This window comes from Echiichthys vipera, assembly GCF_963691815.1.
Source record: "Echiichthys vipera genome assembly, chromosome: 17".
Taxonomy (NCBI): domain Eukaryota; kingdom Metazoa; phylum Chordata; class Actinopteri; order Perciformes; family Trachinidae; genus Echiichthys; species Echiichthys vipera.
In genome coordinates this window covers 2,717,455-2,745,248 of record NC_139842.1, presented here as the reverse complement: position 1 = coordinate 2,745,248, position 27,794 = coordinate 2,717,455, and the positions used below count along the sequence as shown (strand labels likewise).

At 41.9% G+C, this 27,794-nt stretch overlaps 2 protein-coding genes across 2 annotated transcripts; one reads left to right on the top strand and one right to left on the bottom strand.

Annotated features, from left to right (window-relative positions):
* Positions 1-3,633: 3,633 nt before the first annotated feature.
* tmem100a (transmembrane protein 100a) lies at positions 3,634-12,008 on the bottom strand. The gene is made up of 2 exons (XM_083930766.1): positions 11,875-12,008; positions 3,634-4,858 (listed from the first exon to the last, which is right to left on the bottom strand). Exon 2 carries the CDS (start codon positions 4,766-4,768, stop codon positions 4,370-4,372), a length of 399 nt encoding a protein of 132 aa, XP_083786892.1. The 5' UTR covers positions 4,769-4,858; positions 11,875-12,008; the 3' UTR covers positions 3,634-4,369.
* Positions 12,009-13,044: 1,036 nt separating this feature from the next.
* pctp (phosphatidylcholine transfer protein) lies at positions 13,045-21,117 on the top strand. Its single transcript, XM_083931759.1, has 6 exons — positions 13,045-13,180; positions 14,076-14,193; positions 16,587-16,666; positions 16,822-16,993; positions 18,064-18,131; positions 20,454-21,117. The coding sequence occupies exons 1-6, from the start codon at positions 13,052-13,054 to the stop codon at positions 20,526-20,528; spliced, it is 642 nt and encodes a 213-aa protein (XP_083787885.1). The 5' UTR covers positions 13,045-13,051; the 3' UTR covers positions 20,529-21,117.
* The last annotated feature ends 6,677 nt before the right edge of the window (positions 21,118-27,794 follow it).

Here is a 27,794-nt window from a genome sequence, read left to right as displayed (position 1 = left end):
GCCTGGACCAGGATCCCTGTAATGCTGAGCTCATTATGTGTAATTTTGTTGGATTTGAACAATGTGCCGTCGGTCTGGAATTTTCCGACTTCAGACTTGTTTACGTTTGTTGAGAGAAGTGGAAAGTAAATGTAGATTTACTCAGACGTGCTTGAGGTTCTGGTACTTTCCATTTTAAAAGGCTTTTCTACTGTTTCAGAGGGAATTATTGCACTTTAAAATCTACTTTTTAATGTAATTCAAGTGAAAGCTGCGGCCATTGTACCGTACCTGCTGCTCAAAGTCAGATTTGAAATTTCACTGAAACCGTCTTTTTTGTCTGTTCTTCCATAATCACATCCGTCTTTCATTATAACTACTTTTATTAAAGATAGTGCAGCTTTTTGCTGCTCATGGGGGAATTGTTGGGTCTGTTGAGTGTGGTCTTTACCTACGGCATACGTAAAGTGTCCTGAGATAACTTTTGTTATGATTTGGCACTATAAATAAGATTGAATTGATTTGTTTTCTTTGTCTACCTCCCTTCTGTCCTTTCCTTATATTTCTTTATATAAGTATAAAATCTTTATCACTTATATCGCTAATATTGATTGTAATGGGGGCGGCAATAGCTCAGTCCATAGGTGACTTGGCTGGGAACCGTAGGGTTGCTGGTTCAAGTCCCTGTGTGGACCATGTATGGAGCGTGGACTGGTGGCTGGAGAGGTGTCAGTTCATCTCCTGGGCACTACAGAGGTGCTGTTGAGCAAGGTACCAAACCCCCAATTGGTCACTGGCAGCCCCCTCGCTCTGACATCTCTCTATTAATTGCATGTATATAGGTCCTGTTTGTGCATGTGTGTATATTTCGGGCCTGTGTGTGTAACATGATTAATAATAAGAGTGAAAAAATTCAATTTCCCTGTTGCGGGATATATAAGGTAATTCTTCTTCTTCTAATAATAATAATATTATCATTATTATTTGAAGACAAAAGACGGACATTTTGACTTAAAAAGTGTCCCACAGCCGTTTGTTTTGCCTGTTCACATTTTTTGGACATGTGAACTGAAGAACCCATCGGACACGTGTCCAATAACCACGTGTTTTTTTTAAGTCACGTGTCCAAAATCAAATGTTTTCATTTCCCGTTTGTCATTTTCACATTTTTCGAAAAACACGTGTGAACTGGAGAACACCTGCAGTTTTTGGACACGTGGAAGTGAAAGACGCGTTTGACACGTGTCCGAAAACCTCACGCCTCTTAACGTCACAAGTGTGCAAAAACCTAGTTTTTCAGTTCACATGTTTCATAAGGGTCATATTACATAAATGATGATAATAATAATAATAATCAAGTACGTTAATAACAATAACAATAGTAGTTCATTTATTCATTCATTCATCTTCAACCGCTTATCCCGGGGTCGGGGTCGCTTGGGGGCTGGAGCCGATCCCAGCTGACATCGGGCGTGAGGCGGGGTCCACCCTGGACAGGACGCCAGTCTATCACAGGACACATAGAGACGAACAGAGACAGACAACCATTCACACCTACGGGTGATTTAGAGTCATCAATGAACCCAACACCTGCACGTCTTTGGACTGTGGGAGGAAACCGGAGAACCCGGAGAAAACCCACGCAGACACGGGGACAACATGCAAACTCCACACAGAAGGGCCCCAGCTGGGATTCGAACCTGGTACCTTCCTTGCTTCCTTCTGCCTGACATGTGTCTTTTCTTTCTTGACTACTTTCTTTTCATACTTACCTCCGGTCCCTTATGTATTTATTTATATATTTATTTATTCTGTCCTCGCTTTCCTAATTCCTTATTCCTGTTCTTCCTTCTTTACCTCATCTGTAAACCCAGAACATCTCCCACCAATGAAAAGTCCCTAAAGTCGTTTCCCTGGTAACGTTTGTTCGTTACTCCACGTTCGACTTGCAAAAGACATACTTCCTCTGCCGTGCTGAACTTAAAGGACTTGCTTGTTTATTGATCGGCTACCCCGGCAGCGTGGCACTGAGTGGAATGGCGACAATGTCAGACACAAAAAGTGACGCACGCGGTCCCCGTAGAGGTGCCAGCAGTGTGTAAAGAGGCTAAAGACGCTGCTGGGGAGCACCTGTCAAACTTCATATCAAGTCACCCGTTCTTTCAGCTTCAGTGTGGCTGGAGACGCCTCACTGTGACATGATTCCCGTACATGTGTTACTGATCTGATCTAAGTCTGCACGGCCGCGCGTGTGGTGGTGATCGCCCAAAGTGTGTTGTAGGTTCTCCTCTGACGCAAGAAAACCATTTAGTTGTAGTGTCTGGTGTCACGGGGGACGCATAGCAACGCAAACGCTGCCTATAAATACACTTCCACGTCCAAGCTATTTTAAACCCGATAGGGTCAAGCAGTAGGGTTCAACTTCCTTTTACCACAGGGAATGTATAGGTTTCATTATCTGGAGGAGCCAGCCGGCCGACGGGAGGATGATCATCCAGACGATGTATAAACGGGTGAAATAAATTAGGCAAAGGGTCGTACTCGACACCGTCTACTACAATTTAGTGCCACTTAAAAGTGTCCAAATAAAGAGACTGGAAATATACGGTTAAAGAGTAAGTTCACCTAAACTTTAGGAAACTTTCTCATTTATGTCTAGTGGCGCATCAAACCCTCCACTCCACTACGATCGCAGATTTAAACCATGGACACAGAAAAAGGAACAGACAGCGGACGAAAGAATGGCGCCCTTTCATTCCTATGGAGAGCTGCTCAGTGGCGCACGCTCCCTTAAGCACGCCGCCATTTTCGGTTCTTGTGAACGCAGGAGGACTTACCTGACGTAGAAATCTTTGTGTTCCAGAGTCCATGTTCGAGCGCCGAGCACGAAACAACAAGACAAACGATGGGAACACACAATGTACAAAAAGTTTGAACGTAAGAGTTGTGTCTCTGCAGGAGCCTCGCTCTGGGCTCTGCGGAGACGGGACCTAAGCTGCTGAAGCTGTTTCACTACGGCTCTTTTTAGCCGCGCACCCTCCTTCAGCTGCCCATAACTCAATTTTGGTAGGGTCTAAAATTATGCCTACATATATTTTTTTAGTAGAGGGTCTGAAGATAATTATGAAAATGTTTTGGAGGTGATCTCCTCTTCCCCGCATGTATGGGAGCGAATGGGTGAATGTGCTTCCAGGCCATCGCACACAATACAAACAGGCGAGCGCTGAAGTAACGCGCTTGGCCGCGAAACCCATGGTGGCCTACGATGAGAGCGCCTGTCCGCAGACTTGTTTTAAACACGGGGAACACGTTTAAATTCAAACAAAACTACGTTGTTTCGGTTTGGGGAAGAAAACCGCTTGGATAGGGTTGGGAAAAGATCGTGGGTGGGGTAAATGCGTTTGTAATGCATGGGACATCAATGGCGTTCTGGGTGGAAGTCCAGTCCGTTTGACCCATCCACCACCCCAACGCGGAGTTCGGCACGCCAACAAAACGCAGTAATGACGCTCTGGGAATGAGATTGGGCTTCACAAAGAGCAGAACTCTTCCTTTACCTCTTGAAAATGAGCATCCCACTAACCCCTGCATCGATGAGGCTCCAATAAACATTGAAACGTCCCAATGGTGAAACTCTTGCATGGTTGTGTATCAATGAGTTTATTGCGACTCATGACGTGCTGGTAACAGGTAATACATGCGAATGATTACATGGAAACAAAACATAATGCTACATTTGATATCTCTCTACAGTATGGAGGTACACTGGACAGGAAGTGATCATCACCCAACGCTCATTCTGACGTTCGTGTCCCTTACTGTTGCGTTAATATGTCGATTAATAGTTATGGTAACGAAAGTGCTTTGAAGAATGTGTTTTTAAGGTTAAATATTCTCTCTAATATGTGCCATCTAACGCGCTGATCAGAATATATTGGTAAACAAAATCTTCATATCGAGTACCATGCTTCAATCACAGGCGTCCGCGTTGAAGTAAATGAGGCATGAATCATTGTCCTGGATTTCCCCAGTTTGCCTCTTCCGTCCTGGGCCTTTCAAACCCCCGATCCCTCCCGTTACAATCAAAGCAGCCACATCCAACGGCAGATTAATGGGAGACTTCCTCTTCATGGCTGTGCACAGTGGTAATTCATTTTAATTGTGATACATTCCTTCTGGCGGCGTTCCCAGCTCGCCAGATGCCCGACGTCTGTTTGTCAAATAAATCCCTTGCGATGTGTTCAAAGCTTTAAGTTCTGGGCCTGGTTAGTCTGCGTTTGAAGCTTTTGCAGGTTCGGAAATCCAACACACGCTGGACAACATCTGTCCACAGCTGTCCCCCCCCCCCAAAAAAAAAAAATGAACAGGATGTGTGTTTTCAACTGCTGGTTCAAGTAAAAATGCTCCTCTGGTTGGCGACCAGGGCGGTCTGGCTCTCCCGTCTGCGCTCCTTCTTCCTCTCCAGCCTGATCCTCCAGCAGACGACGCTGGACGCTAAGAGCACCAGCCCAGCGGAGAGCAGCACCAGGCCAAAGTAAGAGATGGTGGATCCGTGCGAGTTGAAGCTGTAAGCCACGGCGGTGACCACGATGCCCGCGATGAGGACCACCACGCCGAACGGCACGGTGCAGCGATAGCAGGACAGCTCCGCCCCGCCGGTGGCTGCGGTCAGCTGGACTTCATTGACCAGGGGGATGTTCACCGCGGTGGCTGCGGGGGGCTCGTTGTTGTTGGCCTTCTCTGGGGTCGCTGGCGTTCTCATGGCGTCCTCGTTGGCTTCTTCTGGCATTGCAGGATCAAAGAGCCCCTCCGTTAACCAACCAACGATGGTTCCTCGCCGTTGCCCTTTTACCTCCTTTCCTCACTAGGGTCTCGCAGCCTGTGTGGGGAAAGAAAACACTCATGAAGTCAAAGAGTCAAAAGCTTGTTGCTCAACGCAGGACCCAGAGGTTCCAAGAGAGACCTCACCGATGCTTTTGGTTAGAAATCAACACCGCATTTCACAATTCAGCGCCACTCTCTGACCAGCGCACACGCTGCGTTACAGTAACCCCTTTGCACAATCCCCGGCCGCCTCCTGACCCAGTCAGAGGAGTTGTCTGAATGACGCAGGACCACTCAGCCCCGCACGAGCTGAGACATTCCCTGGAGAGCGCAGGATATGACATTACAAACCGCTCCGTGAAACGCGAGCAGCTTCCAAGTGACCGGCAAATTCACAAGCGCTCATTCTCCCTCCCTCCCCCTGCTCGTCTGCGCCGCGGAGGGTCGCGATTCAGACTCTGAGAGACAATAAATGGGGAAGTGCAGCGTCAGGGATACTTTCCATCATGTCACCGCATCTTTTTCAAGTTAATCACAGCAGTTATCTCTCGTCCGACACGATCCGGACACAGGTTGTCACGACACCGGGTTCTAAACGTCTGTACTAGTATAAAAAAGAGGATACGCGCAGAATACTTTGCCCTGTTGTCTCATCTGTGCAGCCCTGCGTTGAAAAACTGATTGTAGATCTGCTTTTTTATAGCTTCAGTACTTCGATACTATTGCATTGTATCGTTTTATACATTAGGAAAGTAGGACTTAATACTTTTAACAAGGTTACTCCAGATCAAGGGTGTCAAAGTGATCCAGTAAAGGGTCGTGTGGCTGCAGGTTTTCATTCCAACCAATCAAAAACACACCTGGTCCAACAAATCACCTGTGTGAAGACAGTTCAGGTGATTGAGTAAGTCGAGTCAGGTGTGTTTTTGCTTGGTTGGAATGAAAACCTGCAGCCACACGGCCCTTTACTGGATCACTTTGACACCCATGCTCCAGATAACTGGTTCCCAAACTGGGGTCGGAGCCCATCAGGGGGTCGTGACCCTACCTACTGAGGTAATGTCCTCGGTGTTCAGGGGGCAGTAAGGTTTTTAAATGGCTGACTCCTCCAGGATTTTATTCCTGACCCGGTGGATTAATAATAACAATGATAAAATAATAGGAAATTAGATTAATTATATAATTTTCTTGGATAATCAATTAATCATTTGGTCGAAAATGCACTAACCAGGTTCCTTCTACCAGGTGACAACATTGCCACTTGTGATTATTTTCATTATCAATTAATCCGCCAATTATTAACATTCATCGATTCATCGTTTGGTCTTTAAAATGTCGGAAAATTGTAAAATAAATTACTAAAAAAGGCATCCCCATTTGCCAAGGTGATGTCTTTGGATGTCTCAGTTTAATGTGATATCACGCAGAGAAAAGCAGGAAATCTCCGTGTGTAAAAGGCGGGAAAGTACATTTTTACGTACGCTTTTATTGTTAAGTCCTTTTTTCCAGTGAGAAAAGTTCATCAGATGTAAGATTTTGATGCTTTTCTTTGTCATGAACTGAATCTTTTTGGCGTTTTGACTCTCGGTCGCATAAAAACAGCAATTTAAATACATTTTCTTTGGCTTTGGGACATTAAAACATGTAGTTTTCACTCTTAACATGTAGTTTACACTCATTATAACATGTAGTTTACACTCATTATAACATGTAGTTTTCATTCATTATAACATGTAGTTTTCACTCTTTATAACATGTAGTTTCACTCATTATAACATGTAGTTTCACTCGTTATAACATGTAGTTTTCACTCATTATAACATGTAGTTTCACTCTTTATAACATGTAGTTTTCACTCATTATAACATGTAGTTTCACTCTTTATAACATGTAGTTTTCACTCATTATAACATGTAGTTTTCACTCATTATAACATGTAGTTTTCACTCATTATAACATGTAGTTTTACTCATTATAACATGTAGTTTCACTCATTATAACAAGTAGTTTTCACTCGTTATAACATGTAGTTTTACTCATTATAACATGTAGTTTCACTCATTATAACAAGTAGTTTTCACTCGTTATAACATGTAGTTTTCACTCATTATAACATGTAGTTTTCACTCATTATAACATGTAGTTTCACTCATTATAACAAGTAGTTTTCACTCGTTATAACATGTAGTTTTCACTCATTATAACATGTAGTTTCACTCATTATAACATGTAGTTTCCACTCATTATAACATGTAGTTTCACTCATTATAACATGTAGTTTTCACTCATTATAACATGTAGTTTTCACTCATTATAACATGTAGTTTCACTCATTATAACAAGTAGTTTTCACTCATTATAACATGTAGTTTTCACTCATTATAACATGTAGTTTCACTCATTATAACATGTAGTTTCCACTCATTATAACATGTAGTTTCACTCATTATAACATGTAGTTTTCACTCGTTATAACATGTAGTTTTCACTCATTATAACATGTAGTTTCACTCATTATAACAAGTAGTTTTCACTCATTATAACATGTAGTTTTCACTCGTTATAACATGTAGTTTTACTCATTATAACATGTAGTTTCACTCATTATAACAAGTAGTTTTCACTCGTTATAACATGTAGTTTTCACTCATTATAACATGTAGTTTTCACTCATTATAACATGTAGTTTCACTCATTATAACAAGTAGTTTTCACTCGTTATAACATGTAGTTTTCACTCATTATAACATGTAGTTTCACTCATTATAACATGTAGTTTCCACTCATTATAACATGTAGTTTCACTCATTATAACATGTAGTTTTCACTCATTATAACATTCAGTTTTCACTCATTATAACATGTAGTTTCACTCATTATAACAAGTAGTTTTCACTCATTATAACATGTAGTTTTCACTCATTATAACATGTAGTTTCACTCATTATAACATGTAGTTTCCACTCATTATAACATGTAGTTTCACTCATTATAACATGTAGTTTTCACTCGTTATAACATGTAGTTTTCACTCATTATAACATGTAGTTTCACTCATTATAACAAGTAGTTTTCACTCATTATAACATGTAGTTTTCACTCATTATAACATGTAGTTTTCACTCATTATAACATGTAGTTTCACTCATTATAACATGTAGTTTTCACTCATTATAACATGTAGTTTCACTCATTATAACATGTAGTTTTCACTCATTATAACATGTAGTTTTCACTCATTATAACATGTAGTTTCACTCAATATAACAAGTAGTTTTCACTCATTATAACATGTAGTTTCACTCATTATAACAAGTAGTTTTCACTCATTATAACATGTAGTTTTCACTCATTATAACATGTAGTTTTCACTCATTATAACATGTAGTTTCACTCATTATAACATGTAGTTTTCACTCATTATAACATGTAGTTTCACTCATTATAACATGTAGTTTTCTCTCATTATAACATGTAGTTTTCACTCATTATAACATGTAGTTTCACTCATTATAACAAGTAGTTTTCACTCATTATAACATGTAGTTTTCACTCATTATAACATGTAGTTTCACTCATAACATGTAGTTTTTACTTATTATAACATGTAGTTTCCACTCATTATAACATGTAGTTTTACTCTTTATAACATGTAGTTTTACTCATTATAACATGTAGTTTTTACTTATTATAACATGTAGTTTCCACTCATTATAACATGTAGTTTTACTCTTTATAACATGTAGTTTTACTCATTATAACATGTAGTTTTTACTTATTATAACATGTAGTTTTACTCTTTATAACATGTAGTTTTACTCATTATAACATGTAGTTTCACTCGTTATAACATGTAGTTTTCACTCATTATAACATGTAGTTTTCACTCATAACATGTAGTTTTCAATCATTATAACATGTAGTTTCACTCATAACATGTAGTTTTACTCATTATAACATGTAGTTTCACTCATTATAACATGTAGTTTTCACTCATTATAACATGTAGTTTCACTCATTATAACATGTAGTTTTCACTCATAACATGTAGTTTCACTCATTATAACATGTAGTTTCACTCATTATAACATGTAGTTTCACTCATTATAACGTAGTTTTCACTCATTATAACATGTAGTTTCACTCATTATAACATGTAGTTTTACTCATAACATGTAGTTTTCACTCATTATAACATGTAGTTTTCACTCATAACATGTAGTTTCACTCATAACATGTAGTTTTTACTCATAACATGTAGTTTCACTCATAACATGTAGTTTTCACTCATTATAACATGTAGTTTTTACTCATAACATGTAGTTTCACTCATAACATGTAGTTTTCACTCATAACATGTAGTTTCACTCATTATAACATGTAGTTTCACTCATTATAACATGTAGTTTCACTCATTATAACATGTAGTTTTCACTTATTATAACATGTAGTTTTCACTTATTATAACATGTAGTTTTCACTTATTATAACATGTAGTTTTCACTCATTATAACATGTAGTTTTCACTCTTTATAACATGAAGTTTCACTCATTATAACATGTAGTTTCACTCGTTATAACATGTAGTTTCACTCATTATAACATGTAGTTTCACTCATTATAACATGTAGTTTTCACTCATTATAACATGTAGTTTCACTCGTTATAATATGTAGTTTCACTCATTATAACATGTAGTTTTCACTCATTATAACATGTAGTTTAACTCATTATAACATGTAGTTTCACTCATTATAACATGTAGTTTTCACTCATAACATGTAGTTTCCACTCATTATAACATGTAGTTTCACTCATTATAACATGTAGTTTTCACTCATAACATGTAGTTTCCACTCATTATAACATGTAGTTTCACTCATAACATGTAGTTTTACTCATTATAACATGTAGTTTTCACTCATAACATGTAGTTTTACTCATTATAACATGTAGTTTTCACTCATAACATGTAGTTTTCACTCATTATAACATGTAGTTTTCACTCATAACATGTAGTTTTACTCATTATAACATGTAGTTTTCACTCATAACATGTAGTTTTCACTCATTATAACATGTAGTTTCACTCATAACATGTAGTTTTCACTCATAACATGTAGTTTTCACTCATTATAACATGTAGTTTTCACTCATTATAACATGTAGTTTTCACTTATTATAACATGTAGTTTTCACTTATTATAACATGTAGTTTTCACTTATTATAACATGTAGTTTTCACTCATTATAACATGTAGTTTTCACTCTTTATAACATGAAGTTTCACTCATTATAACATGTAGTTTCACTCGTTATAACATGTAGTTTCACTCATTATAACATGTAGTTTCACTCATTATAACATGTAGTTTTCACTCATTATAACATGTAGTTTCACTCGTTATAATATGTAGTTTCACTCATTATAACATGTAGTTTTCACTCATTATAACATGTAGTTTAACTCATTATAACATGTAGTTTCACTCATTATAACATGTAGTTTTCACTCATAACATGTAGTTTCCACTCATTATAACATGTAGTTTCACTCATTATAACATGTAGTTTTCACTCATAACATGTAGTTTCCACTCATTATAACATGTAGTTTCACTCATAACATGTAGTTTTACTCATTATAACATGTAGTTTTCACTCATAACATGTAGTTTTACTCATTATAACATGTAGTTTTCACTCATAACATGTAGTTTTCACTCATTATAACATGTAGTTTTCACTCATAACATGTAGTTTTACTCATTATAACATGTAGTTTTCACTCATAACATGTAGTTTTCACTCATTATAACATGTAGTTTCACTCATAACATGTAGTTTTCACTCATAACATGTAGTTTTCACTCATTATAACATGTAGTTTTCACTCATAACATGTAGTTTTACTTATTATAACATGTAGTTTCACTCATAACATGTAGTTTTCACTCATTATAACATGTAGTTTTCACTCATAACATGTAGTTTTACTTATTATAACATGTAGTTTTCACTCATTATAACATGTAGTTTTCACTCATAACATGTAGTTTTCACTCATTATAACATGTAGTTTTCACTCATTATAACATGTAGTTTTACTCATTATAACATGTAGTTTTCACTCATTATAACATGTAGTTTTCACTCATAATAACATGTAGTTTTCACTCATTATAACATGTAATTTTCACTCATTATAACATGTAGTTTCACTCGTTATAACATGTAGTTTACACTCATAACATGTAGTTTCACTCATTATAACATGTAGTTTTCACTCATTATAACATGTAGTTTTCACTCATAACATGTAGTTTTAACTTATTATAACATGTAGTTCACACTCATTATAACATGTAGTTTTCACTCTTTATAACATGTAGTTTCACTCATTATAACATGTAGTTTTCAATCATTATAACATGTAGTTCACACTCATTATAACATGTAGTTTTCACTCTTTATAACATGTAGTTTCACTCATTATAACATGTAGTTTCACTCATTATAACATGTAGTTTTACTCATTATAACATGTACTTTTCACTCTTCTCTGGCATTTTATCGACAAAACGATGAAACAATCATGGAAATATTGCTGTTTTTGCACTTTTACAGGTAATAAAATGTTAATAAGTTAAAAAAAACTGCTCCATAAAATAATAATGAGGCTGTTTATTCTAGTTTTTGCTTCTTTAGGACTCTAAAAACAGTCTGAACAGCTCAAAGTTGAACACATCTTAGAAATAAAGTGAATAAATGTTTTACAGAAAAAAATTATAGAAAGAGAAGCATTTAAAAGACTTTTACTGTGTTTGCCAGGTGTGTCACATGCACGCTCACTGTTTCTCTGTGTAAATCTAATTGTCAGGATAAAGTTATTGTTATTTCTGAGCATGCATCTGCACCTCTACCCCAGGCTGTGCAGAGGCTGCACATGGAGCCAGTGCTCAGCAGGTAATAAGTGCATGCACTCCCTTTAAAGTTGTTCCCAGCAGTGGGGTGCATGTGCAGGACAAAGCTGAGCCCAGAGGAGAGAAGGGTTAGTGGTTGGGTTGTTACCTCAGAGCCGTTCCCCATGGTGCTCAGGCTCCTCCGCTGCACACAAACACCCAGTGAAGGCTGTCGCTGCTGGGCTCTGACTCCCGGTCCCGTCCCCCTGTGACAGGCAGCTCCTCCCGGTCACAGCTGCAGCTCGGACTGCCATCCCCATCCGCCCCGACGGGCTTCAAGTATCCCTGAGTGCAGCGGCAAGTTCACGTCAATCAGGGGGATACGCCACTTCCGCTCCTGCATTTCAAAATAAATCCAGAGACTATCTTTTATTATTACTTTCACGCCCTCCGAGGCCTTTATTTTGAAATCAAAATAACTTTATTTCCGTAACTGCCACAAGGTAGATATAAAATGTTGTACTGTGTTATAACTTACAGTGTGTTATGTTATCTTATGTTATGTTATGATATATTATGATACATCATGTTATTTTATGATATATTATGTAATGATATATTATTATATATTATGTTATTTTATGATACATTATTTTATGTTCTGATTTATTAGGATAGGATTACTATATTATGTTATAATACGTTATGTTATAATATATAATGTTATGATATGCTATATTATTTTGTTATGATATATTGTGTTATGGTATGTTATGTTGTATTATGTCATGATATATTATGATATTTTATTTTATGATATGTTATATTGTGTTTTATGATATGATATATTATGTTAGGATACGTTATGTTATCTGTATTAACTGCCATAACATATGTGTCATATTCACATTACTATAGATATTATTATAGTTACTGTTACTTTTGTGGTTGCTTGCATCTCTGGAAGTGTGTCTCTCTGTCCATCTGTCTGTCTTTTCTCTCTTTCTCTCTCCTTTTCTTCCTCCCATACCAATGTCAAGACAGATGTCCGTCCTCCAGAGAGCTGGGTCTGTCCCACGTTCCTTCCTATAGGGAAGGTTTTCGTTTCCACTGTGTGCTCATGGGGGAATTGTTGGGTCTATGTAACCCATAAATAACCCATAGAGTGTGGTCTTTACCTACTCCATCTGTAAAGTGTCCTGAGATAACTTTTGTCATGATTTGGCACTGTAAATAAAACTGAGTTGAATTAAGGTTAAACTTAAGTCTTTTATTTTGAAAGCTGTGGCCGGAAGCCCGCCGGTGTGGCTGCCCTGTGACAGTCAGCTGGTGTGAGAGGAGCCGTCATGTCGCTGCACTTCACGGATGAGGACTTCCAGAGCGCCTGGGGGGAGCTGGACGAGCCGCAGCTGGAGGAGGGATGGCAGCTCTTCACCGAGACGATGGGGGTCCAGATCTACCGGCTCTACGACAAGGTAGAGACCGGGTCAAATCCCGGGTTTTACCGCGGGAGTACGGCTGTCACGGCTGGGGCTGACGGTGTGGGTTCACTCTGCAGAGGCAGCGTCGGTAGCGTTATTTTCCTATTGATTAACAATGAAATGCTTAACAAAAACAAACTTTAATGTGATTTAATTCATCAAATACATCCATGAACACACTAGCAGTGGTTTCCTAGCGGTGCACGTGGGAAATACCCGGAAATAGAGACTGACTGTGACAGGTCGGACCAGACTCCATTCACAAAACTGGCAATTTAATGTTGCATCTTCATTTTGACACATATCTTTACCCCCCGAACCTGATTTAATACATTTATGAAAGCATAAGACTTCACTCCTCAGTTCGGCATACACCTGGCACTTCGAGGTAGTTGCTTTTTATCATTTTATCGACAAAATGATTCAACAATCATGAAAATAATGCTGTTTGTGCACTAATTTAGCACTAGTTTCATAAAAAACAGGAAGTAAAAGGTTCATAAGTAAAAAATACTGCTCCATAAAATAATAATGAGGCTTTAGGACTCTAAAAACAGTCTGAAATGCTCAAAGTTGAACAAATCTTAGAAATAAAGTGAATAAATTTGTCCCTGTGAACATTTATAGATAGAGAAGCAGTTAAAAGATAAAGTTCCAGTTGCTTACAGCCAATAATGATGTTTTACTGTGTTTGCCAGGTGTGTCACATGCACGCTCACTGTTTCTCTGTGTTATTATAGTTATTATTATTTCTGAGCATGCATCTGCACCTCTAACCCAGGCTGTGCAGTGGCTTCACGTGGAGCCAGTGCTCAGCAGGTAATAAGTGCATGCACGTATCTTTACCTCGTCGAACACTGATTTCCTACCTTTCCTGTGCTGTTTTCAGGAATCTCGACTTTACGAGTACAAAGTCTTCGGTGCGCTCACCACCTGCACCGCAGAGCTGTGTGCAGACGTCTACATGGACCTGACCTACCGGAAACACTGGGACACGTATGTGAAAGGTAAAATAAAATAAAATAACACAGCAGGCCTATGGCGAGGTTCACACTGTCACTCTCCTTTCCACCCAGATCAGCTTACCCTCACCTCTCCTGCTCCATCACCGGTCCTCACATTAGTGTCATTAGTACGATTTCCCCTTGGGGATAAATAAACCTACCTACCTACCAACCAACCAACCTACCAACTAACCGGCCAACCAACCAACCAACGAACCAACCAACCTACCTACCAACCTACCTACCAACTTACCTACCTACCAACCTACCTACCTACCTACCTACCTACCTACCAACCGACCTACCTACTTACCCACCTACCAACCTACCTACCAACCTACCAACCTACCTACCAACCAACCAACCAACCAACCAACCAACCAACCAACCAACCAACCTACCTACCAACCTACCTACCTACCTACCTACCTACCAACCTACCAACCAACCTACCTACCTACCTACCTACCTACCTACCAACCAACCAACCAACCACTTTGCCTGCCTACCTACCTATCTACCAACCTACCTACCTACCTACCTACCTACCTACCAACCTACCAACCTACCTTCCAACCTACCAACGCACCAACCCACCTACCTACCTACCTACCTACCTACCTTTCTTTCCTTCTGTTGGCTGTAGCACATCGTAGCTTGTTTTGTTGTGCCTTCTTAGAAATAGTAACCCGATGCACCAGGCAGCATGGTGTTATACCCTGAAATAACGTTTTAAATTTGTTATCCTTGTTTTCATGCTCCTCTACAGTAACCCGCAGGTAACATGTCTGTAGTGTACGACACATTAGCTGCATAGTTTGTTAGAAAATGGAAATTTCAGTCATTATGTGATTTGTATTAGCAGTTGAAGTAGCTTTTTCTGGGATAATCTTGTTATAGAATAGAAATACTTTATTGACTTTATTGGCTGGCAAATCGCAGTTGTGTGTGGTGGTAGCGGTCTTCTTGTGTTTGCCGTAGTGTCTCGTAGACCGGCAGCTGGTCGCACTAGCAAGTGACCGCCAACTGATAAAGCTAACGTTAGCTTGCTAATATATGACCTGCTTGAGTGCTGCTTTCACAGAGAGGGACGTGATTGGTGGCCGAGACTACAAAGAGTTGCAGAAGGGAGAAACCACACTGCGTTTATTCAATGGGCCCTAAAGTCCCCTTGACTTTGAAGCCGACGCCATTGGTGCCCAAAAATACTTTTTTCCCATTGCCTTACATGGTTAAAGAGACGTCTGGAAATCTGTGCGTACTTTTTTTTTTCAAGCAACACAACCCCCGCAAAATAACACGGAGAACAGAGGCACGGTTAAAGTCGCAGTCAGGAACATTTGTTTGATCGTGTTCACTGAAGCCGACACGCTGCTCCGATAGAACAACATAAAAATAAAGCCTGTATCATCCTGTCCACCTGTCTATGTGACAATATCACAGGCACACGCCTCAAGCTAGGCATACGCTAAATGACGTTTGCAGTTAATATCTGAGTAAGTTAGCCAGCCTACCTCCATGTAGCAGAGCGCGCGTACACAAGAATCTGGTGCACGCGCGCTGACGAGCACTCGATGGGATGGAGCAGAGAAGCTCGGTGGTAGAGGGGGAGGGGCGTGAGAGTCCACTCATCTACCAGACTTGCCAACTGCAGCTTCAAATAATTAAATACCCATTCAAGTTAGCTGGAGCACTAAACTGGAAGTAGCTGGTTAGGCTCTACTGCGCCGGCTCTATGGGCCCAACAGTGAGGAAGTAGTGGCGATCGTCCGGGAGGGTTGAATTTTTTAGCCTCATGCGCCACTGAGCGACTTTAACATGAACAAACAGGGCTCTGCCTCCAATGCCGTATGCAGTTCTCTTAAAACCACCACAGGCCAGACAGGTAATTCTCATTGACCTAAACAGGCGCCATTTTGGGATCCGGTCCTTTATTACATCCATGGTCCACCATGTGTCATGTTTCCATCACATGTGAGCCGGAGCTGATAAATAACCGTGACTACTGCAGAATCATTCGTCCCGGGAATGAGTGCAGATTGTAATCTTTCCCAATGAAGACAAAAGCCAGATGTTAGTTGGTCGACTTCACGTCTAGTTGGAAAATGGCCACAGAGTTCAGGAGTGTGGGTCATGAGAAACTGGACCCTTCTGAACCAACACTACCCACTGGAGCTCCACAGTTGTTTATCATTACTTCGAATTGCATCATTTGTTCACGTTCACGCCTTTAACTTTACCTGAGAAAACCAACATTTCCTCTCCCTCTCTTACCACAGTTGGTTATTACAGTCACACTTTTTAAAATCACTTTGAGGTGTATCATGTATCGACCCACCTACAGCTGATGTTTAGCTGCTTTGTCATTCATTTCATTGTTATTTCTTTTTGTTCAGAGCTCTACGAGCAGGACTTCAGTGGACAGAATGCAATCTACTGGCAAGTGAAATACCCGTTTCCTATGTCGAACAGAGACGTATCCTTCCTATCCGTACAAATACATTCAGTTCGCAGACGATCACATATGAACAGTAACGTTTTTTCCCCTTTGAGCATCAAAAAACGGTAATCGGACTGTAACAGAGAGCATATTTCCCCAAGAGAGTGCTTCCCTAACAGCTCCAACCTCAGTATGTGTACGTGAGGGAGCGGAGAGACCTGGATGTGGACGGGAGGAAGATCTACGTCATCATGGCCAGGAGCGCGCCGGAGACCCCGTGTGCAGAGAAGAGCGGCGTGCTGCGGGTCAAAGACTACAAGCAGAGCGTCGCCCTGGAGAGCGACGGAGGCTGCGGAACTAAAGGTAACTGTGGGGATGCGGATATAATGAATTACTGGCTGATTCATTTGCTATAATTCAACCCATGTCCCGGATGTTTAAGCCATTTATCCAGCAAACTTCTAGGGAATGTTTTGAATTTTATATTGAATCATGTTGGTATTAGTTTGAATATTTACCCTAATATTAATAAACACCATGATGGGGACAATATATGCTAGAGATCACATAAAATATTCAAGTTAATGTTCAATAAATCTAAACTTTCTTCCAGTGAGAAAACTGTAAGAGCTTCAAATTTGCTTGAATTTCTTTTAATTTAACAACAGAAGTTTGTTCAGTTATCATTCGATCATGGTACAATTATTACCCCACCCTCTGTGTTGAAGTGGACTGTTAGGGCGCACTTCCACTGTGCCTCCGTCCCGTGCCCCGTGCTTTAGGGTCCTTGTCCCCCCCTCCAGGCCCGTTTGTACTCACACTACCTGGGCCTCGGAGAACGCTTCTTGCTGCCTATACGTCATCACGCCGTAACACGTCACACGCATTGATGACGTCATGGCGATGCGTGGCTTTGTTTCCAGATCTTTCCGTAGACCTCTGAGTTTTTGTGCGTCTTGTCGACTGTTTTTGAATCTTTTCATCGACCAAATCTGCAGTAAACACTCCACCTCCGCATCACACCAACGTGAACCTTTCGCCGCCATTGTCTGAAATGTCCGCGCATGGTCCCTCCTTCTTTTTTCTACGTCCCAACAGGCGCACAGGAAGTGACCTCAGAACCGCCGTAGGCCTCGTGCTCGTACATGTGCGCACGCTCGTGCTCGTACATGTGCAAACGCGCTTTACAAAAGCCCACCTCTCCCAAACGGGCCGTGGACGGCAAGCGTGCCGCACCTAGGAGCGGTACAGTTGCACTCACACTGGTCAAACGAACTAGACTTTAGCCGTGGAACGTCCTGGGGCACGGTACGGATGGACAGTGTGATTGCGCCCTTAATGTGAGCTCAGGAAACTTGTAAACTTTCTTAGATCAATTAAATAAATAAAAAATGCACTGATTGACGAAAAACCCCACCTGTGTTTTGTTTCAGTTTTCATGAACTACTTCGACAACCCCGGCGGCATGATTCCCACCTGGCTGGTGAACTGGGCAGCGAGCGTGAGTGCATGCATGTTTTGTAACTTTCATTTTTGGTTGGAAAACATTTCCAGCTTTAAACCGAAATGACCCGTCACTGTAAGTCGCCTCAGGGCCTCTGGCTTCACTGAACACTCACAGATGGGTCACATGCAGAGAATTCCCTCAGTGAGGCCAATAAAGTGGAACTTAAAGGGATAGTTTGGATTTTTTTGAATGGGGGGTTATATGAGGTGCTTATTGGTGTAGTAGACGAAGGTCAGCACGCCCCCGGTTTGGAGAAGCAGTTGCAGTAGAAGGGGGCAGCAGCTAAACGTGTTTTGACACCTAAAAACGCCGTCACCGTCCACACAAAAGGCACATCTGATCAAATATTTGATTGTTTTCACCCGCAAGCGTTGGCTCTCTTCAAAGCCACCAGACTCCCTCCATAAAAGCAGTCATTTTACGTCACAGAGCAGGAGTTAGCTGGTCTACCGCTGCCTCCATCTGTCAGTTTGTTTGCTAGTTCTGCTACTTCCTAACCCTTTAAAACACCAAAGTCACACAATGACACAAATTGACTAACTGATTGTGGCGGCGATAGACCATAAAACTCCTCATGTTCTGTGTGGAGTCTGGTGGCTTTTCAGTTCACCGTCATAAACTTAAACAAGGCTGTCTGACGGAAAGTAAAGAGGTGAATACACTCTCAGTGTAGCGTACACTTAGACTGATGAGGTGCCCCCGTCCACAGCAGTGCACGTCTTATACCTTCTACAACCACACTTCAAAAATACCCCTCGAACATGACGATAAGTGCCTGATTTTAGTCTGTAAATTGTTTTTATTCTCATTTTTTTTGACCAGCAAATCTCCCTTGTAACTGTTGCAAGATTCTGAGGGTTTAGTTTATGTAAACCAGCTTTGTTTGGAGTTATTTGTCATCAAAGATGAGGAATAGCATAGAATACCTTTGGGGATTATTCTGCCTCAGTTGCATAAGTGAAAGAAACAGACTGAGGAGGTGGTTGTGTATACACCCCTTTAAAGACCATATCCACAACACGAGGAACACGTCTTCCTTGTTTCTCTTCCTGTCAGGAAACCATAAATCACAGCTGACCTCTGTTCTGCAGCCTCCTGCTCTCCATCATCACCTTTACTCTGGTGTCCTACAGCCAAACTCACAATTATCTCACTCTCGTTCACGTATTTTCACCTGTGAATGTTCTCATGTGTCCAGGTCGTCGTTCTCCCCAAAGCAACTTCAGTCAAAAAGCAACTGGACTTGGTTATTTGTTTAGGAAGACGTTTCACCTCTCATCCAAGAGGCTTCATCAGTTCATGTACTTATCTGACCAGGCTGGGACTGGACCAGGACCAGGACCAGGACCAGGCTGGGACTGGTCCAACTGCCTGGTGTGGAGAGCGACTGTAGCTTTAACGACGGCCGATGGCACCAGTGACATCATGGGCCTTGTGAGAGGTTAAATACCTGGTTCTCCACACCAGCTATGGTCATGAAAGCTGGGTCATGACCGAAAGAACGAGGTCACGGGTACAAGCGGCCGAAATGTGTTTCCTCAGGAGGGGGGCTGGAGTCTCCCTTAGAGAGAGAGGGGGAGAAGTTCAGCATCCGTGAGGAACTCGGAGTAGAGCCGCTGCTCCTTTGTGTTGAAAGGAGCCAGTTGAGGTGGTTCAGGATCATCTGGTAAGGATGAACCCTGGGCGCCTCCCTAGGGAGGTGTTCCAGGCACGTCCAGCTGGGAGGAGGCCTCGGGGAAGACCCAGGACCAGGTGGAGAGATTAGATCTCCACACTGGCCTGGGAACGCCTCAGGATCCCCCAGTTAGAGCTGGTTAATGTGGCCCGGGAAAGGGAAGTTTGGGGTCCCCTTCTAAAGCTGCTGCCCCCGAGACCCGACCCCGGATAAGAGGCTGAAGATGAATGAGGGAGTATTTAGGCTTTAATGCTCTTATCAGACAGAGCGATCTGTTTTGCACAGATCGAAGTCTTTTACCGTTTTCCACTTAAATGTGTTCAAATCAAACTTTCTCTGACATGTTGAAGAACCCGTTCCCCTGCAGCACGTCCCGGCCTCCAGTCGCCGGCCTCCTCGAACACGTTGAGGACTTTTAAAGTGGGTGTTAAAAGGGTTCACTCACAGGCCTCGGAGAGCTCCATCTCCCCGCCTGCTTCATGGTTCTCCGTCGTTATCGTCAGCAGATGTGTTGCGGGCTGATGTCAACAAGCTCCTCTCCTTGTTGCCCCACCTGGGCGGGTCTTCTTGGCACGTGTGTGTATGATGACGCTCGCTGATAGAAGCTCTCTCTCTCTCTCTCTGTGTTTGCTCTTTAACAGACTGGAGTTCCAGGCTTCCTGACGGACATGCAGAAGGCCTGCAGCAATTACAGCGGCTACTGCCAGAAGAAGTAAACACCGAGCGACGGGACGCCGGCTCACGCACAAGGGCTTGATTTTAGGTTGTGGGATGCTGCTGCGCTGTATGATCACAGCTGACTTAACTGTAATGCGTGAATGTGGCATGGTGCGGGCTGCTACTCGACTCAGGCATGACATGCATGACCGGCAACCTTCATTACTACTGTAGGCTGGTGCCAATCAACTCCATTTCATCGTACTGTATGAATCAATACTGTATTTGTCTTGACTGTGCGATCACCGTACGCTCCAGTCCCTCCAGGATCTAGGAAGGATTAAGTCATTTTAAAAAAAAAGTATATAATTATACAGAAATCTCAGATGTATTATTGCTTTGGGGCCTCTGCGGTGAAATAATGATTAGGGTTTCATCCTTTTACCTTGTTGTAAATGTGTTTACTGTACATTCTGAATGTGACCGACACTATAATTAGATTTATTTTACTGTACAATCATTTTTCCATGTGACGCCTGATTCTCTTGACAGTTGTTTCTTCCCTTTGTGACACTCCATGCTGATCTGTTATGGGTGAATATGATCAAATATACAGTATGTGAGATGCTCCTGTCCACACAGGTTAATCTGGGCATGGAAAACCTATTACTGTGTAATATTTCTGTGTTATTGAAACCAATAAACGCTCATTTTAAATGCAGCCCTGTAAACTGTCTCCAGCATGCCATCACAGGCACATCCACTCACACACACACAATGAGGATGGATTTGCAGTGTAGAGCATGTTTTTTCGGATATTTGCGGAGATATTTCCCCCCCGTCCCCCCGGGATCTGCCCCCATGCCTTTTGATCTAAATGGGGTTGAAGAATGTAAGAAAAATCAAATATTTTTGGCAGTTTTTGATGCTTTTTATTATAAAGGACGGACAGGAAATGAGGTGAGAGAGGAGGAGACATGCAACAAAGGGCTGCAGGTCGGAGTCGAACCCACGGTCGCCACCTCGAGGACCTTCATCCTCTTTACATGGGGCGACTGCTCTAACCACTGTTAAGTCATTAATTATGAGTTATTATGGAGAGTAATGAATGGGACTTTCTATTAAACAATAAACTTATCCTCAGAAAATTTTACATACACTTAAATAAACTTAAATATATGAAAGTGAAACCCAGATTCTATGTGTTTAATAACGAGCTTCTGTCTTTCACCCATACCCTTAACATCATGAAAACTAAATATGCAATAAATCTTTTCAGTTTATATGAATAATAAATAAATTGAAATGCTCTGACTGTGAGAAAAACCCAGGCTAACTTTTTATTTTATTTTGTTTATTTCATGAGCACATGAGCTGTTTATGTTCTCATGTAGAGTCTCTATTCTGCATTTCCTTTAAGCAAAAAAATTATAAATAAATAGATAAATCAAAGACTTCTAGACTTCTGGGTTAAAAAATAAATATGCAATAAATCTTTTCAGTTTATATGAAAAATAAATAAAAAAATGCTCTGACTGTGAGAAAAACCCGAAATAACTTTATTATTTAATGAGCACATGAACTGTTTATGTTCTCATGTAGAGTCTCTATTCTGCATTTCCTGTAAGCAAAAATAAATAAATAAATGACTTCCGGGTTCTCGTGCACACGCACACATAAAGACCGCCCCCTTTCGCGTGCGCGCGCCTATCAAAGCACGAACATTGTGACCGCGTGGAGGTGCTGCTGCAGGTAAGAGCCACACATATGCTGTATTTTTAATTAGTGTTAATATTTCCACTTTTCCATTTATGCTTTTTGTGCTTTTTCATACATGTGTGTGCTGCAGTGAGTGAATTTAAGGGCATTTACTTTATGTTTTTAACTGTTAAAGTACATTTTAAGACAGTTTAGGTCAGAAACAGTGTCAAAGGTAAATGAGAACACACACTGTGGGCTAAAGGCTAGCTTTCAAAGCTGCTTCCTATCAGTGGGTTCATGTCAAAAGTCTCATTATTTAATTAATTCATGTAAATCTGCAGACTTTAATGCTAACTATGTAAACACAGTTAGCTTGGCTGAGCTTCCTGAGTGACACAACCACAGTTTAAATGCTTTTAATGATTCACTTGCTACGTTTTCTTAAGCTAGCAACTTGTGTTTGTTTCTCACTTGTTAACATTACTTTGAAAATGTAAATAACTTCATGTGTAACTTTAATTTCTGTGTTTTTTTTGCACATACACAGAAAATATTAGCACAGATAGAGTCACAGAGGGGTCTTTACCTGCTCCATGTGTGAAGTGTGTAAAGATGACTTTTGTTATGAAGCTGCACAGTAAATAAAATTAATTTGAACATAAGCAGAGTCAATAAAAGCATTGGTATCAATAAAACCTTCCCGGTTCCCGTCCCTACTGATGCGGTTCTTGAGAGAGCGGGGCGGCTGACGGACGATGTTTAACGCCGATATCATGCTGTTGTTTTTGCATAAGAATAAATACAACAATTTAATAACAATAACAAAATTAGTCACAACTTTTCTGAACTTAAGTGAACATTTATTTAACATGTTATGATGCATTGCGTTTAGTCGGGACTGGGAATGACGTCACACCCGAGATGACCGCCCGCGCTCCGGTTACGAAGTCGGAAAACCCTTTTATATTTTTCGGGTAAGCTAGGTTAGCAACTGTTAGCAATGCCAGCTGATAACAATGCTTATGCTGTGTTTCTTGCGTACAAACACTGTAAAGCAACATGTCCACGGATGAAAGATGGACAGTACTGATGCTGACTGTTATTTAATGAAACAGAAGTGAGAATAAACAGCTTTAACTATTTTTGATGCCGGGCGCCGCTGTCCATCCATACCGTGCTCAAGCACGTTTCACAGCTAAAGTCTAGTTCCTTTGACCAGTGTGAGTGCAACCGTACCGTGTCTAGGAGCGGTACGCTTGCCGTCCACGGCCCGTTTGGGAGAGGTGGGCTTTGGTAAAGCGCGTTTGCACATGTACGAGCACGAGCGTGCGCACGTGTACGAGCACGAGGCCTACGGAAGTTCTGAGGTAATTTCCTGTGCGCCTGTTGGGACGTAGAAAAAAGAAGGAGGGACCATGCGCGGACATTTCAAACAATGGCGGTGAAAGGTTCACGTTGGTGTGATGCGGAGGTGGAGTGTTTACTGCAGATTTGGTCGATGAAAAGATTCAAAAACAGTCGACAAGACGCACAAAAACTCTGAGGTCTACGGAAAGATCTGGAAACAAAGCCACGCATCGCCATGACGTCATCAATGCGTGTGACGTGTTACGGCGTGATGACGTATAGGCAGCAAGAAGCATTCTCCGAGGCCCAGGTAGTGTGAGGACAAACGGGCCTGGAGGGGGGGACAAGGACCCTAAAGCACGTAGGCCTCGTGCTCGTTCACGTGCAAACGTGCTTTAACAAAAGCCCACCTCTCCCAAAACGGGCCGTGGACGGCGTTTAGACGTGGTACGGTTGCACTCACACTGGTCAGACGAACTAGACTTTACCCGTGAAACTTGGGCACTTGTGTTTGGGCACAAAAGGTGAAGAAACTAGAATATCAGGCGTGTTTTCAGCTGTAGTACATATTTCCACATGTGTTCATTCATAGTTTTGATGCCTTCAGTGTGAATCTACAACGTCAACAGTCATGAAAAGAAAGGAAACTCAATGAATGAGAAGGTGTGTCCAAACTTTTGCTCTGTGCTGTATAAAGCAATCTCTGCCTGAGGCTGCACTTGCACCCAACCACAACCAGCCGACGGCCCATTCCTGATGTTTTCACGCCCTCTGCTGGTGGAAGTCGTCCACTGCCTGTTTAAAAGTCTCCCTCCACTGAACTCTGTGAAGGACCGCACCGACCTGAAGCTCCTCAGTGCGTCGTTACGTAGCAACAGCAGCTTCACATTTCTGTTTCTGTTCTGGACACAAGTAATGCAGAACTGGAGTATCTGGGATTTAAAGAGAAGCAATGCTACCAGTCAGTCGCAGATCTGGCGTCAGTGCAGGGATTTGGTCCCAGTTCACTTCTCTTAACCCTCCTGTCGCCCTCAAATTTCACAACACCATTTATTCTTGGGGTCAATTTGACCGTTAAACATCTGGAAAATGATCATAATCAAGTTGTGACTCAAGTTAAGTCGGGTACTTTATGTTTTTATTTAACAGAATGAAAAATATCACTGATGTTAAACTGCATGGAGGGATTTCTGTGTGTGTGTTTTAAAGTAACTCTGTTATTTTAAGTGCTATTTTGTGTTATTTGTAACATCTGGAATGAAAGTAACGTCCGTTATCAAGGACAGCAGCATGAATTTGACCTCATATAATATTTGAATTGTAAAATAAACAATAATAATAATGATTAAATCATCCAGATGATCAAACTGACCCAAAGGAACACCGATGCCAAGAGTACATGTATATGTATGTATGTATATATACATATAATCATGACAATTTTAGGTTTTGTCCCAATAAAATGTGGAAAAGTCATAAATATAAAGCAAAAAGATGACATTATTTAGAGATGTTAAACATTAAATGGGGTCAAATTGCTCCTTAGGAGAACAGGAGGGTTAAAGTTGACAATTGAAAACTGCAACCGATGCTTATTTTCATTGTTGATTTATCTGTTTTTCCCATTTATCGATTAGTTATTACAGAAAAACTCTCTGAACAACCTCCGCAGCCCTAATCCCATATATGAATTATAAGAGAAGTGAATGTTTTTCTAGTATGAGGCTCAGTTTTTAGTTCATCTCATCTCATCTTCAGCCTCTTATCCGGGGTCGGGTCGCAGGGGCAGCAGCTTTAGCAGGGGACCCCAAACTTCCCTTTCCCGGGCCACATTAACCAGCTCTAACTGGGGGATCCAGAGGCGTTCCCAGGCCAGTGTGGAGATCTAATCTCTCCACCTGGTCCTGGGTCTTCCCCGAGGCCTCCTCCCAGCTGGACGTGCCTGGAACACCTCCCTAGGGAGGCGCCCAGGGTTCATCCTTACCAGATGATCCTGAACCACCTCAACTGGCTCCTTTCAACACAAAGGAGCAGCGGCTCTACTCCGAGTTCCTCACGGATGCTGAACTTCTCCCCCTAATGAGACAAATATAATTTCTGTCACTGTCAGCAGTCCTTAATCTGCGACTTTACGTAAAGTGAGTTTTTATTTTATGTAACAAAGCTTTGCTCCAGTGCTGACGCTTTAATTTCTTTCCCATTTCTTTTGATGCGAACTGACGGATTGGATGTGAAACGGCGAGGTCTGGTTTCAGCGGAGCTCTCATCCGTTTGTTTGGGAATAACAGTGGTAGCAGTGACAAAAATCAGACGCTTAAATCCCCCTTTAATGCAACATTTTATCCCCTGGAATGTCTCGGGGTGAATAATACTCAGCCCCGGAGTCTTTCCACTGCCAGTCTCTCACAAATGGAAGACAAATATATTTCTTGGCCGGCCGTTGTGTTTCGGAGCGAGGCTCTTTTGATTGGTAATATAGCGGGCTAATTAGCTTAAGAACGTGATATAGTTTTTCTGCCGGACTGCTGCTCCCCCTTAACGTGGGCTCGGATTTCCCAGGTGCCTCGCTGTCTGCCAGAGGTAACAAAGTAATGGCTCCGGAGGCTCGCAGGCCTATTTTTCAACGTGCTTCTCTTAAAGTGATTTTTAATAGATCACTATTAGAGATATTGGGGCACCCGAGGGAATCCTTGACCCCCCCCCTGAAAAGGCTTTTATGTGTTTTCGTCTCCCTTCACTCGCCGCTGTGCAAATCAGCTGTATTCGGGTGGAAGGCCCCTCTGCTCCATTATGCATGCAGATTCACATGAAAGCTCAACGTGAGCCCGTTTTATAGAGAGGGGGGAAACTGGAGGCACCGATTTCAGCGCTTGAGTTTCTTTTTTCTCCCCTCTCCGGCAGAGAGGGAAAGACAATCCTGTTATTTCCTGTGATGTCAGGTCAGGATACTCTAGCGGCCGATATTCTTGCGTCCAAACCGCAACTTCCGCAGTGTAAGCACATCAGTTAACATCTGAAGTTATGAGTTTCATTGTCATGAATATATCAGTTCTAAGTAAGTCTGTTCTTTATTGTCGATCCCGATCATTAAAGCAGGGGTATGCGTCGAACCATCTAGTCTGTGCGATGTGTCTTCACAAGTGTGTATAGCTGTTCAGAGTGGCCGCACGCCATTAAAGCCCCTTTCACACAGAGGGCGCACTCACACTGTCCATCCGTACCGTGCCCAAACAGGTTTTACGGGTAAAGTCTAGTTCCTTTGACCAGTGTGAGTGCAACCGTACCGTACCTAGGAGCGGCACGCTTGCCGTCCACGGCCCGTTTGGGAGAGGTGGGCTTTTGTAAAGCACGTTTGCACGAGCACGAGCGTGCGCACGAGCACGAGGCCTACGGCGGTTCCGACGTCATGTTATGTGCGCCTGCTGGGACACATCTTTGCACGGGCTTGTTATGAGTGCTGCAGCAGGTGGGTTGGATTCTGACCTGTGGTCCTTTGCTGCATTCTCTCTCTCTCTCTCTCTCTCTCTCTCTCTCTCTCTCTCTCTCTCTCTCTCTCTCTCTCTCTCTCTCTCTCTCTCTCTCTCTCTCTCTCTCTCTCTCTCTCTCTCCCATTTACACACAAACACACAAACCGCACTGTGCGTGGGGTGCAAGCCTGTCTGTCAACACACAGTTTTACAGCGCCCAGAATTTTTAAGGTGGAGTGTTTTCTTTCATACAGTCCGCCTTAAATCAAACTGACACTGTTCTGTGTTTCTTGGAGAAAGAGCGGCGCACCTCTGTGTCACTGATCAGCTGATCGGCGGCGATCTAGACCCATTCAGAGTGACCAGAGTCACCTCCGGAGTTTAGTAAATTTGGGGCCTTTTATTGTTATGGAAACACGGAGAGTGACCGATTTGAGAGGGCGGTATGAGGGTGACAGACAGACAGACAGACAGACAGACAGACAGGACTATTGCACCCACTGTTCCTGTAAGTCATTAATAACTTGAGCTACTCTGAACGCTGCTGTGCATCACTACTGCACATCACTACTGCACAGATCGTCCACCTTGAGTTTCCAACTCTCCCCTCAGGCCGTAGATTCAGAGGACCACGGTTTAAGAGCAATAGTACAATAACTCAGCTTAACATTCATTCATCTTCAGCCTCTTGTCCCTGTCGGGGTTGCGGGGGGCTGGTGCCGATCCCAGCTAACATCGGGCGTGAGGCGGGGTCCACCCTGGACAGGACGCCAGTCTATCACAGGACACATAGAGACGAACAGAGACAGA

Coding starts and splice junctions, on each gene's coding strand:
- tmem100a (XM_083930766.1), bottom strand. CDS start 4,768: ATGCCAGAAGAAGCCAACGAGGACGCCATGAGAACGCCAGCGACCCCA.
- pctp (XM_083931759.1), top strand. CDS start 13,052: ATGTCGCTGCACTTCACGGATGAGGACTTCCAGAGCGCCTGGGGGGAG. Junction 13,181..14,075: donor TCTACCGGCTCTACGACAAG/GTAGAGACCGGG, acceptor TGCTGTTTTCAG/GAATCTCGACTTTACGAGTA. Junction 18,132..20,453: donor TGGTGAACTGGGCAGCGAGC/GTGAGTGCATGC, acceptor GCTCTTTAACAG/ACTGGAGTTCCAGGCTTCCT.